The sequence below is a fragment of the Mobula hypostoma genome, chromosome 28 (assembly GCF_963921235.1).
Source record: "Mobula hypostoma chromosome 28, sMobHyp1.1, whole genome shotgun sequence".
NCBI classification, from domain to species: Eukaryota; Metazoa; Chordata; class Chondrichthyes; order Myliobatiformes; family Myliobatidae; genus Mobula; species Mobula hypostoma.
In genome coordinates this window covers 4,069,427-4,081,486 of record NC_086124.1, presented here as the reverse complement: position 1 = coordinate 4,081,486, position 12,060 = coordinate 4,069,427, and the positions used below count along the sequence as shown (strand labels likewise).

General features: G+C 47.7%; 1 protein-coding gene across 4 annotated transcripts in view; it reads right to left on the bottom strand.

Moving 5' to 3' along the window:
• The window catches only part of LOC134338936 (sialomucin core protein 24-like), an 81,765-nt gene extending 73,666 nt beyond the window's left edge, over nucleotides 1–8,099 (bottom strand). The window contains exons 1-3 of one of the 4 annotated variants that reach the window (XM_063035144.1): nucleotides 7,999–8,099; nucleotides 6,590–6,748; nucleotides 6,105–6,218 (exon numbers count right to left, since the gene is read on the bottom strand). In XM_063035144.1, the coding sequence (XP_062891214.1) occupies nucleotides 6,105–6,218; nucleotides 6,590–6,608 (133 nt within the window). In that variant the 5' untranslated portion in view covers nucleotides 6,609–6,748; nucleotides 7,999–8,099. Of the gene's footprint in view, nucleotides 1–6,104; nucleotides 6,536–6,589; nucleotides 6,749–6,900; nucleotides 7,303–7,998 lie in introns of those variants that run through there. The other 3 variants (XM_063035145.1, XM_063035142.1, XM_063035143.1) reach the window with 3 other exon arrangements.
• Between the last annotated feature and the right edge of the window lie 3,961 nt (nucleotides 8,100–12,060).

Here is a 12,060-nt window from a genome sequence, read left to right as displayed (position 1 = left end):
CTGACAAGACAAACCAGCAGCCCACACTCAACCCCAAAGCTACTTATATTTCAAGATGGGAATCAGGTGCCTATGCTTAACTCAATCAAAACAAGGGACAGCTGGAAGACCCGGAGTCCCGAGTCCATGGACCGGACCGTGAACTGGAATGCGGACTTCACGGACCAGACCAAGACAAACTAAGCTCTGTGTAAACCTCTTGGGTCTTGTAAATCCCTCCCCTCTTATCTTATATCTGTGTCCTCTACTTTTTAAACAAAGTTCAAAGTAAATTTTATTATCAAAGGACATATACATCACCAGATACAACCCCGAGATTGATTTTCTATAGAATAGTAACTATAACAGGATCAATGAAAGATCAACCGGAGTGCAGAAGACAACAAACTGTGCAAATGCAAATATAAATGAATAGCAACAAATAATGAGAACATGAGATAATGAGATAAAGAGTCTTTAAAGTGAGATAATTGGTTGTGGGAACATCTCAATGGATGGGCAAGTGAGTGTAGTTATCCCCTTTTGTTCAAGAGCCTGATGGTTGTGGGGTAGTAACTGCTCTTGAACCTGGGTCCGAGTCCTTCTTGGACAAGATGGCTCTGACAATGATCAGCAACTTTCTGTGGGCTGCAGAAAATTGTTCCAAGTTTCTTCCTAGCTGTACTGTTTAACTCCCTACCTCTGGGGAACAGAATCCACCTTATCCACGCCCCTCATGCATTTACAAACTTCTATGAGGGCACCTCTCATTCTCCTTTGCTCCAAAGAATAAAGAACAAACAGGAACGACCTCCCCCTATAACTCAGGCCCTCGAGTCCAGGCAGCGTCCTTGTAAATCTCTCCTCCACCCTCACAGCAAGAGTCCCAAACCTTTTTAATGTCATGAACCAATACTATCAAGCAATATCCATCCAACCAGCATCCTCTTTGACTTTCTACCATCAGGCAGGAGACTCCGATGCATAAAAACAAGAACGGCCAGGATGAGAAACAGTTTCTTCCCTCAGGCCATTAGGATTCAGAACTCCCTGCCGCATCGCATTTGAAGTGTCACCAGATAACTTATACTGTACCCTACGATATTTAATTTATGCACTTTACTTTGTTTATCTATGCATAATTCATTTGTAGATTTAATTCTTACTTTCCTAAGTTATTGTGTGTTATGTGTACTTCTGTGCTTTAAACCCTGGTCCAGAGAAACATTGCCTCATATGATAGTACACAAGTACATAGTTACTTACTTACCTTCTGCCCATTAGGGCAGCAATGAAGATCCTGCGTCTCTGGTGGTGTTCAGGGCTTCCTTCATCATGTCAGTAACTTTCTCATGTATATAGTTAAATGATAATGAACTTGACTTGACTTCAAAAAAAAAGACCTCGAGTTGGGAACCCCTTCTCTGAAGTTTGACAACGTTTTTCCCGTAACAGGTGACCAAAACTGTACACTGTACTCCAACTCTGAGCTCACCAATATACAACCGCAACATAATGTCCCTATTGTTGAACTCGATGCGCTGGCTGAGGAAGGCCAGCATCATAAATGGCTTCTTTACCACCCTAGAGACCCTTTCGGAGGAAGAAGGTCTGCCTGACTCAACACTACATGATCTTTTAAATACTAAGGATCAAAGGACAATTCCATATTTACAATGCTTCCTTTGAACTACACACAACCTTCACAGCTCCCTCTTCACACCCACACCACAGACACCCAGATAAAGAATTTAAGTTAGCATTGTCCAGTCTTCCAATTAATTGTGGTTCACAGTTGTTAGGAATCCATGGTTCAGAGCTGCATTTCAGCTTTAATCCACATTTCATACTCAGATCTGAAGTCAGTTGCTGAAGTTATTTGCGATATGTACCAACCCCAAAAAAACGCTCTAACAACCACCCTGTCAACTTTAAGTGTTGTATCGCAAGTCCTTCTATTCCACAACTCTTGTCAGTGACCTGCCATTCAGAGTACAAGTCCTACCCTGGTTTGAACATCCAAAATGCATCACCTCACACCTGTCTGGAGAGAAATCCATTTGTCATTCCTCAGTCCGTCTCCCTAACCAATTAAGATCGCTTAACAATTCATTGCAACGTGCTTCACTGTCAGCAAGACCCCCGAATTTAACATCATCAGAGTGAGATGTGGTTTCATTTGAAATTACGAAGTGGGAGGCATTTTTACCCCTGTATCACCTTGAACAAGTCAGTTGATCACAAATGGAGGACACATTACATCAACCAAACGGTGGGCCAATTAAACTCAAATTTTGGGTCTAATTGGTGCCACCAACATCTCAGATTGTTAAAACCCGTAACAGACAAAACTGGGTCACTCAAGCCGCAGTGTCAGGTGTTGCCTACAAGATGGGATATTAAACTGAGACAAACAGCAGGTTATAAAAAGATTCCAGTCTTCCATATTAAGAACAGGCGGGTTATCCCTGGTGTCCTGGCCAATATTCCCTCTCCCCCGTGATCCAGAAGTCCCTCCATCTCCACCTTGAACTTCAAAGAACGGAGCTCATCTGCTACAAACGTCCTATACCCTCCCATGGGGCTGGAGAGGTGCAACCCTTCCTCTTAAAGAAAAAAAGGATAATCAAAGGGTAAAAGAACAGTAACAACTGAACCAGATCTGCTGGCTTTACTGTGACAAAGTACGCTGCAAAGAGTTGTAAAATTAGTCAGCTCCATCATGGGCACCAGCCTCCGTAGTATCCAGGACATCTCAAAGGAGTGGTGCCTCAAAAAGGCAGAGTCCATCATTAAGGACCCCCATCACCCAGGACATGCCCTCTTCTCACTGCTACTATCGGGAAGGAGGTGTAGGAGCCTGAAGGCACACACTCAATGATTTAGGATTATAATATATACTCTGATTCAGTTTTTAAAATATGATCATGCATTGCATTGTACTGCTGCCACAAAGTTAACAAATTTCACGACATATGCTGGTGATATTAAAGCTGATTCTGATTAGTGGTCCATTAGCTCTAATCGATGACTACCAATATCAGCAACATTGGGGACACCTGCAAGAGAAAGCTTCAAGAAGGCAATGTCCATCACTAAGGAATCTCACCATCTGGGACATCCCACTTTCTTGTTACAAACCTCAGGAAGGAGATCGTGAGGACACGTACTCAATGATTTAGGAACAGTTTCTTCCCTTCTGTCACCAGATTTCTGAATGATCCATGAATGCTATCTCGCTATTCCTTTCTTGTATTATTGATTTAATTTCACAACTTCGTAAGTTTTGTGCCTTGCACTCTGCTGCTGTTGCAAAACAAGTTTCATGACATATGGCAGTGATATTAAACCTGATTCTGAAACCAAAGGAAGACCAACTTTAAAAAATCTGGTTTCATTGTAGAAAAGCATCTCAAACCTCCTGCAAGCTTAGTGTTAGTCTCCTAAATATCACACGTTTGTTTTGATGACAAACAAGTTTTCCAAATTGAGGGAGAGAGATCTTCACCAGTAGAATTTAAATGCAGAGAGGATTAAACAATAGCAGTCTGGGGCAAGTCTCTCACCAAGGCCCCAGACAACCCCAAGAACACAGGTAATGGGTCAAGAACACAGGTAAAGAATCCCAAACGTGTTGCTGCAGCTCCAGACATTCTTCTGATGTCTGGTGCTCCCAATGTGGCCTCGTTTGTAAATTGGAGGACCGTTTTGTCGAGCACCTCTGCTCCACCCGCCAAAAGCGGCACTTCCCGGTGACCAAACAGTTTAATACTGGTTCCCATTGCCACTCCAACATTTCGGTCCATGGCCTCCTCTTGTGCCAAGGCAAGGCCACCCTCAGTGTGGAGGAGCAACACCTCATATTCCGTCTGAGTAGCTTCCAACCTGATGGCATGAATATTGATTTCTCCTTACGGTAAGCAAATTCATCCCCCTCTTTCTCTATTCCCTACTCTGATCTTCTACTTCTCACTTGCCTATCACCTCCCCCTGGGTCCCCTTCCTGTTCCCTTTCTCCTATGGTCCACTCTTCTCTCCTATCAGAGTATTGTTTCTCCAGCCCTTGACCATTCCCACCCAGCTGGCTTCACCTATCACCTTCCAGCTTGCCTCTTAATAAAAGGTTTATTCAGATCTTTTTATTCTGGCATCTTCCCCCTTCCTCTCCAGCCCCGAAGAAGGGTCTCAGCCTGAAAGGTCGACCGCTTTTCCCCCATTCATAGACGTTGCCTGTCCTGCTGAGTTCCTCCAGCGTTTCGTGTGAGGTGCTTGGACTTCTAGCATCTGCAAGCTTTCTCGAGTTTAAGACTTTTGAAAATATTGGAGAACAGAAATACAACTTCCCTCAGATCTGCTGTAAATAAATCTACTGGAAATTAAGTCACGGCAGATGTCAAAAGCAAATAAGACCATAAGATACAGGAGCAAATTAGGCCATTCGGGCCATCAAGTCTGCCTCACCATTCCATCAATGTTGTTTTATTTTTCCTCTCTCTCCATTTTCTGCCTTCTCCCTGTATCCTCTGACACCTTGATGAATCAAGAACCTCTCAGCCTCTGCTTTAAATGCACTCAATGATGACACGGTTCTGAAGTCTACTGGACGACAGGACCAAATCTCTCAGATCGCATTCTCACTCCACTGGGACCACAACATTCTGCAGATGCTGCAATCCAGAGAACAAAAGCCAGAGGAACTCAACCAGTGAGTGACGTGGGAGGGGAGGGAGGGAGGAAGGGTGGGTAACATGGGAGGGGAGGGAGGGAGGAGTGACGTGGGAGGGGAGGGAGGGAGGAAGGGTGGGTAATATGGGAGGGGGAGGGAAGGAGGGAGGGTGACGTGGGAGGGGAGGGAAGGAGGGAAGGTGACGTGGAGGGTGGGGAGGGAGGATGATGTGGGGGGAGGGAGGGAGGGTGATGTGGGGGAGGGAGGGAGGGTGATGTGGGAGGGGGAGGGAAGGAGGGAGGGTGAGTGGGAGGGGGAGGGAAGGAGGGAGGGTGAGAGGGAGGGGGAGGGAGGGAGGGAGGGTGAGTGGGAGGGGAGGGAGGGAGGGAGGGTGAGGGAAGGAGGGAGGGTGACGTGGGAGGGGGAGGGAAGGAGGGAGGGTGACGTGGGAGGGGGAGGGAAGGAAGGAGGGTGACGTGGGAGGGGGAGGGAAGGAGGGAGGGTAACGTGGGAGGGAGGGTAACATGGGAGGGAGGGTAACATGGGAGGGAGGGAGGGTGGGAGGGGGAAGGAGGGAGGGAGGGTGACGTGGGGGGGGAGGGAGGAGAGAGGAGGCTATTTGAAACTGGTTGATACCCCGCTGTCTGTTTGTAGACACACATACAAGGTGCCAACCCTCTGTTCTGTGTCTGTCTTCACCCTGGCACTGGAGCAGGACTGGCGAGGGAATAGGGACGGGAAATAAAAGTTCATTGGCTGAAAAACTTTAGGAAACCTAAAATGAGGACGTGAAAGGCTCTAAAAAAATGCAATTTTCTTTAAAACTCACTCAAGTACTGGGAGATGTCACTATTCGGGAAAAAGGATTAAAACTATGCAGTGGCTTTTTTTCAGCATTAAAATGGTTGTTTGTGCAGGACCAGTCCACACAGCAGAACTCCGGTTAATAATTAAATATACTGTTTTTAAAATAAAGGTGATTTCTCGAACCAAACATGCACCGACACCTTGCAACCGGCAGCCGTCAGTCGGAGGGAGGAGTTTCAAATTCCGAGTGGCAATTATCGAGGACAGCCAGGGCAAAACAATGGAAAATTCCAGCCCTCACTCGGCCGCTAACAAACCCCCTTCGCTGAGAGGCTCCGCTTTACGTTTCACTTCAGAGGAACGGCGGCTTGTAAAACAATATCAAAGCAGGTGCGGCTGAACTATTGCGTCCTAAACCCACAAGCGGCGGGTCTACCAGAGCGTCAGATACTGTGGTCGCCGCTGGGAAAAGTTGGCTTTAAAATTCAAAGGTTTAAGCCGTTCTGTAATATTAAACCTGGTCTGCGAGGGGGGAGGGAATTAGATACTGACAGTGACACAGAAGATCAATTTTCAAGTAGAAAGCAGCAACTAAGCAAAGAAATAGCCGGACTGCTTTCGTGCAGTGTTGGGTATTCAATAAAGTACATACCTGCCGCCTGTCCCTCGCCAACTCGGCAAAACAGCAGCAAAACCGAAACTCCCACTGCAATCCCGGCTCGCTTCATGTTCCCGGGCTGCCGCTCGGCTCCCCTCCCCTCTCCGCCTGAAGGGGATTTAAATGCAATAAAGTGAACGCGAAGGGCAAGGTTGAAGTTTGCCGGGTGGAAGCCGGGCTCCGCGGGGCTCTGCGTGGTATTTAACCCGGGGCCACGTGGGACAGAGAGCGGAGCCTCCTCTCGCCGACTGGACCCAAACGCTCCGAGCGAGCGGCGCTGCGCAAATCGGGATCGCATTTCACATGTGATCCGAGTGTGTGCTTTGCCCGGCGACCAAATCCCCGGAGAGATCGTCCCTCTCCTCCCCGTATAACGCAGAGACTGTGCACCCTGGGGGGGGGGTAGAATTATACCACCCTCCCAAAATAAAGGGTCGGGGGCCAATGATGCTTATTTTCCCCGTGAAGTGGCCCTTTACCTCTCGTCGTATGACTCATGGCGTGTCACCCACACGCCGCCACACCATTCGTCTCCGGCCGCTGCTTCAATGAATCCAGACACCAGCGATTCGGCAGATGCTGGAAATCCAGAGCAACGCGCACAAAATGCTGGAGGAACTCAGCAGGTCAGGCAGCGTCTATGGAAAATGAAGCAACAGTCAACATTTCTGGCCGGGACGGTTTATAGAATCATAGAAAAGTACGTAGAACATAGTAGAGTACAGTACAGAAACAGGCCATTCGGCCCACAATGTTGTGCCGACCCAGCTGAAAAGCAAATCTTCCTTACATCCACGTGCCGATGCAAACGACTCGTAAGAGCCTCTGATGTATTTGCATCTACCTGCGCGGAAACAGGCCCTTCGGTCCATCTAGTTCATTCCTCACCCTGATGCAGAATGTCGGCCCGAACCGTGTCGGGCTCGATTTCAACGTTTAAGAGAAGTTCGGACGGGTTACATGGATGGGAGGGGATAGTGGTCTGCGGTCCGGGTGCAGGTCGATGGGAGTAGGCTGTTTAAATGTTTCGCTGCACGGACTAGATGGACCGAACGGCCCGTTTCTGTGCTGAACTTTACTATGACTCCACGAAACGTCGCCTGTCTGTTTCCCTCCATAGATGCTGACTGACCCGCGAGTTCTTTCATTTAAAGAAAAAGGGAAACTGAAACTTCGGGTCCAATAAAGTCACAAATTGGCCAGGGTGGCGAGATGCAGGTGTCCCGGGCACTTTTTGGAAGGAGGGTGGGGAGTCGTTGTTTATAAAATGACTGAACACGCCTTCGTGTTTAACCCTAAACACAGGAGATTCCGTAGATGCTGGAAACCCATAGCAAAAACACACACACACACGACGCTGGAGGAACTCAGCAGGTCAGGCAGCATCTGTGGAAAAAGAGTGAACAGTCGACGTTTCGGGCAGAGACCCCTCAGCAGGACTGTATACTCTTCATAGATGCTGCCTGGCCTGCTGAGTTCCCCCAGCATTTTCTGCGTTTAACCGATTCGGCTCTTGAACAGACTGCTGCCTAAAATGTAGGCTCACGCCCCTTCGCTGGGGCGAAACCGGGCAGCACTGTCATGGGGAACAATGACGAGACATTATTTCACACAACGGGGGAGTTCTTTCCCCACGAATCCCGCTCGCGCAACCAGTGCCGTTTACAGGTGCTTGTTGCGTGGTTTGACTGGTACATTTCCATCTCGGCTGCGCGTCAGTGACTGTGAACCACTCTCCGGGCACGCAATCTGCTTTCGGGTTGAAACGCCGGGGAAATCGCACGCAGCCTGCGCCCTGCTGACTGTTTCTCCCCCACTCAACAAGATGCGCACACGCTTAAAGCCCAAATCTGCCCAGAAAAGAAATCCCCAACAGAACATTATACACCTGGACGAATCGTTTGGGAACCGGCGGCTCTGGAGTTAATTTCCCAAGAGACAAAAGCGTTTAGCGGAGTGAAGCTCGGTCCCGAGTCCAACGGGGCCGTGTCTGAGCCCAGCTGGGAATAAGGCTTAAAGGCTTATACTCCTCAACCCTACACCAATTCGGTCCCGTGACCTTCAAAGTCAATTTTATTATCAAAGTACATATATGTCACTATATACAACCCCGAGATTCATTTTCCTGCGGGGTATACACAGCAAATCTATAAAATAGTAACTATAACAGGATCAATGAAAGATCAACCAGAGTGCAGAAGACAACAAACTGTGCAAATGCAAATATAAATAAATAGCAATAAATAATGAGAACATGAGATAAAGAGATCTTAAAGTGGGATCATTGGTCGTGGGAACATCTCAATAGATGAGTGTAGTTATCTCCTTTTGTTCAAGAGCTCGTGGGTTGAGGGGTGGTAACTGTTCTTGAACCTGATGGTGTGAGTTCTGAGACTCCTGTACCTTCTACCTGATGGCAGCAGCTAGAAGAGAGCATGGCCTGGGTGGTGGGGATCTCTGATGATGGATGCTGCTTTCCTATGACAGCGTTTCAAGTAGATGTGCTCAATGGTTGGGAGGGTTTCACCTGTGATGTACTGGGTGGAATCCACTACCTTTTATTGGATTTTCCATTCAAAGATATTGACGTTCCTATACCAGGCCATGATGCAGCCAGTCAATACACTCTCCACCATGCATCTATAAAAGTTTGCCAAAGTTTTTAATGCCATGCTGAATCTCCGTAAACTGAGCAGATTTACCCTCCATTTGGCAAGTCCTCAACAGTCTAACCCTAACCCTAATACTTTAATCATTAATTTACCCATCTTCACTTCCCCATCATTGAACTGTCCTCACAACCAATGGATTCACTTTCAAGGACTCTTCATCTCATGTTCTCCATCATCATTATTATTTATTTTTGTATTTGCAGTTTGTTGTCTTTTGCAAACTAGTTGAAAGCCCAAGCTGGTGTTACCTTTCATTGATTCTATTAAGGTGATTATTCTATTATGAATTTATTGAGTTTGCCTGCAAGAAAATGAATCTCCGGGTTGTATATGTATTTTGATAATAAAGTTACTTTGAACGTTGAACTTTGATTTTGATTTCTCTGATGAACAGCATTTGGCTTGGCCTGGATATTGCACAGAAAACAATTTTCTAGTGGGCAAGGTGGGTTGCAATTTGTACCTGACCACCCAGGGTCCAGTCTGCCATTGGGAAGTCACCTGCACCGCACATTGTGGGAAGGAACCGGACGGTTCAGCCAGGTGCCAACAGTTTCTTGGTCTTAAGTTCGGAGGAGGTAATGGGAGGATGCAGCTGAGGGGGATAGACGGTTAGTGTAAAAGAAGGACCTCCAAGAGGACCACAACCTTGTCGTAGGGTTTGGAGGCTTGTATGCCTCAATGACCCAGAGAGCTATGCTGGCTGGAGTCAGGGCTTTATGCTTTGGCTCTTGGTAGGATCACCCACACCAAAACAGGTCAAAGGGCAGAGGCCAGACTAAGAGTGGCCCACCAGTCCTCCAGGTTCGGGAGTTCAGCTCAGGGCTAACAACCCTGACTGGTCAAACAAAACTGTTACGGAAACAGCAATGAAGAATCCTTCTACTTCTGAGTGTGACAGTATTCCTGAGTCTCCACCCGGGACGTGCATGACTGACAGTAGTGAAAACTGAGAGGAAGGTACTGACATGACAAAGGAAGCCCCGAACACTGTCAGAGATGGAGGTCCTTCATTGCTGCCACCAGTGGCGTAATGGGCCTTATGTAAGTAACGGAGGGTGGGAATTGAGGAAGGTCTTCCTGATTTGAGGTGGCCTGATAGTCGGAAACTCACTGAGCGATGGCCAGGTGGAGCTGGGGGCTCAGTCCACTGGAGGAGTTGCCCATTGAACTTTCAACCTGTCCCAAAGATCAGGGTTCTGGCTGAGAACTGGCAGCCGGGATGAGATTGCTATTGTGGATATGAACATAGAAAAATACAGCACGGCATAGGCCCTTTAGCCCACAGTGTTGTACCAACCTTTTAACCTTCTCAAAGATCAATCAAACACTTCCCTCCCACATAGCGCAGGAGAGACCTGGGTTCAAGTCCCGCCACTGCTTGTAAGGAGTTGGTACATTCTCCCCTTGACCGCGTGGGTTTCCTCCAGGTGCTCTGGTTTCCACCCACAGTCCAAAGATGTACCGGTTGGTAGGTTGATTGGTCATTGTAAATTGTCCTTTGATTAGGCTAGGATTAAATTGGGGGGGCAGGGGGTTGCTGGGCAGTGTGGGTTGAAGGGCCAGAAGAGCCTATTCTGCACTATCTCAATAGATAACTAAATAGCCCTCGATGTTCTATCACCCACGTGACTGTCTAAGAGTCTCTTAAATGTCCCTGATGTATCTGCAGGGTGGCAGGCTGGAAATACATCTCTACCAAAGGAGGTGTAAGGTGCTCCTTCCTTCTGCTAGTCTGCAAGTCACCCTTGGGCAAGGTGTATCACCTGCTTAGCCCCCCAGTCAGGGTCACGGGAAGCCATGGGAGCAGGTGGTGGATGGCTGTATGAGCAGTTGGTGCATGTCACAAGACCTGGTGATGCCTGGGGTCTCCTGTCTTGCAAAGACACTACCCAGAAGAAGGCAATGACAAACTACTTCTGTGGAAAAAGTTGCCAAGAACAATCAAGGTCATGATCGCCCACATCATACTGACACAACACATAAATGTACGAACGAACGAATCATCTTAATATTATGCTCCCTCATTTTAGTGATTTGCGCCCTGGGATAAAGTCTCTGGTTGTCCAGTTGATCTATGCCTCTTGTCATCTTGTACAACTCTATCAAGTCACCTCTCATCCTCCTTCTTTCTAAAGAAAAAGTCCCTAGCTCACTCAGCCTATCCTCATAAGACACGCCCTCTAATCCAGGCAGCTTCCTGGTAAATCTCCTCTGCACCCTCTCTAAAGCTTCCACATCCTTCCTGTAATGAGGCGATCAGAAATGAACACAACACTCCAAGTGTGGTCCAACCAGGCTTTTATAGAGCTGCAACATTACCTCAGGGCTCTTGGGCCATGTATTAAATTCCATCTGCACTGCCAGACCTGATATCCTGGGATCTCCCTCTCTCACCAAAGATGCTTCTTCACCCGCTGAACGCTTCCAGGATTGATTTTCATTTCAGAGTTGTAACATATGCAGATTTTTTGTGGAGTGGGTGCATTTTCACCAGGTGTGAGGTCGAGACTAGAAGGTACCATTGACCTGATAAGAATTTGTGGTTTTCCGTCGTATCCAATGATGACAGGAAACCTGTGCTGGAGGACTTTTAAAGTGGAAAAGCTGGTGCATGGGGGCAGTTCCACTCTTTTGACCTCGGATATCCGGGTCCAGTGGTATGGGTAGTCGCCACAACTGGAGTCTTCATTGGTTGCAGTGGATGACAATGACTTCTTGCGTGCCATTATCATGCCTTTGGTTCTCCATGAAGAGTTACAGAAGCACCTTTGTGGCTGTTGGATCATACCGCTGGGCTCGTCCACCCAGTCTACAGGAGATGACTTTGTATGCTAGGGTGCGAGGGCAGGCATGTCCCTATCTCACTGGGGTGTGAGGTCCACTGGGCTGTCTTCAGCTGGTTTAGCCCGCCTGACGAAGACGTTTACTGGGGTGTGGCCGCAGTCACGTGCACATTGAGTCTGCTGTGCCATTCCATCAGGGCAGATTTATTATCCCGCTCAACCCCATTCTCCTGCCTTTTCCCCTTTGACACCCTGACTAATCAAGAATCTATCAACCTCTGCCTTAAATGTACCCAAAGGCCTGGCCTCCACAGCTGTACGCAGCAATGAATTCCACAGATTCACCACCCTCTGGCTAAAGAAATTCCTTCTCATTTCTTTTCTAAATGGATGTCCCCCTATTCTGAAGCCGTGCCCTCTGACCTAGACCCCCCCCACACACACATCTACTCTATCTAGGTCTTAGCGACTGTACTCCTTTCCGTAGATGCT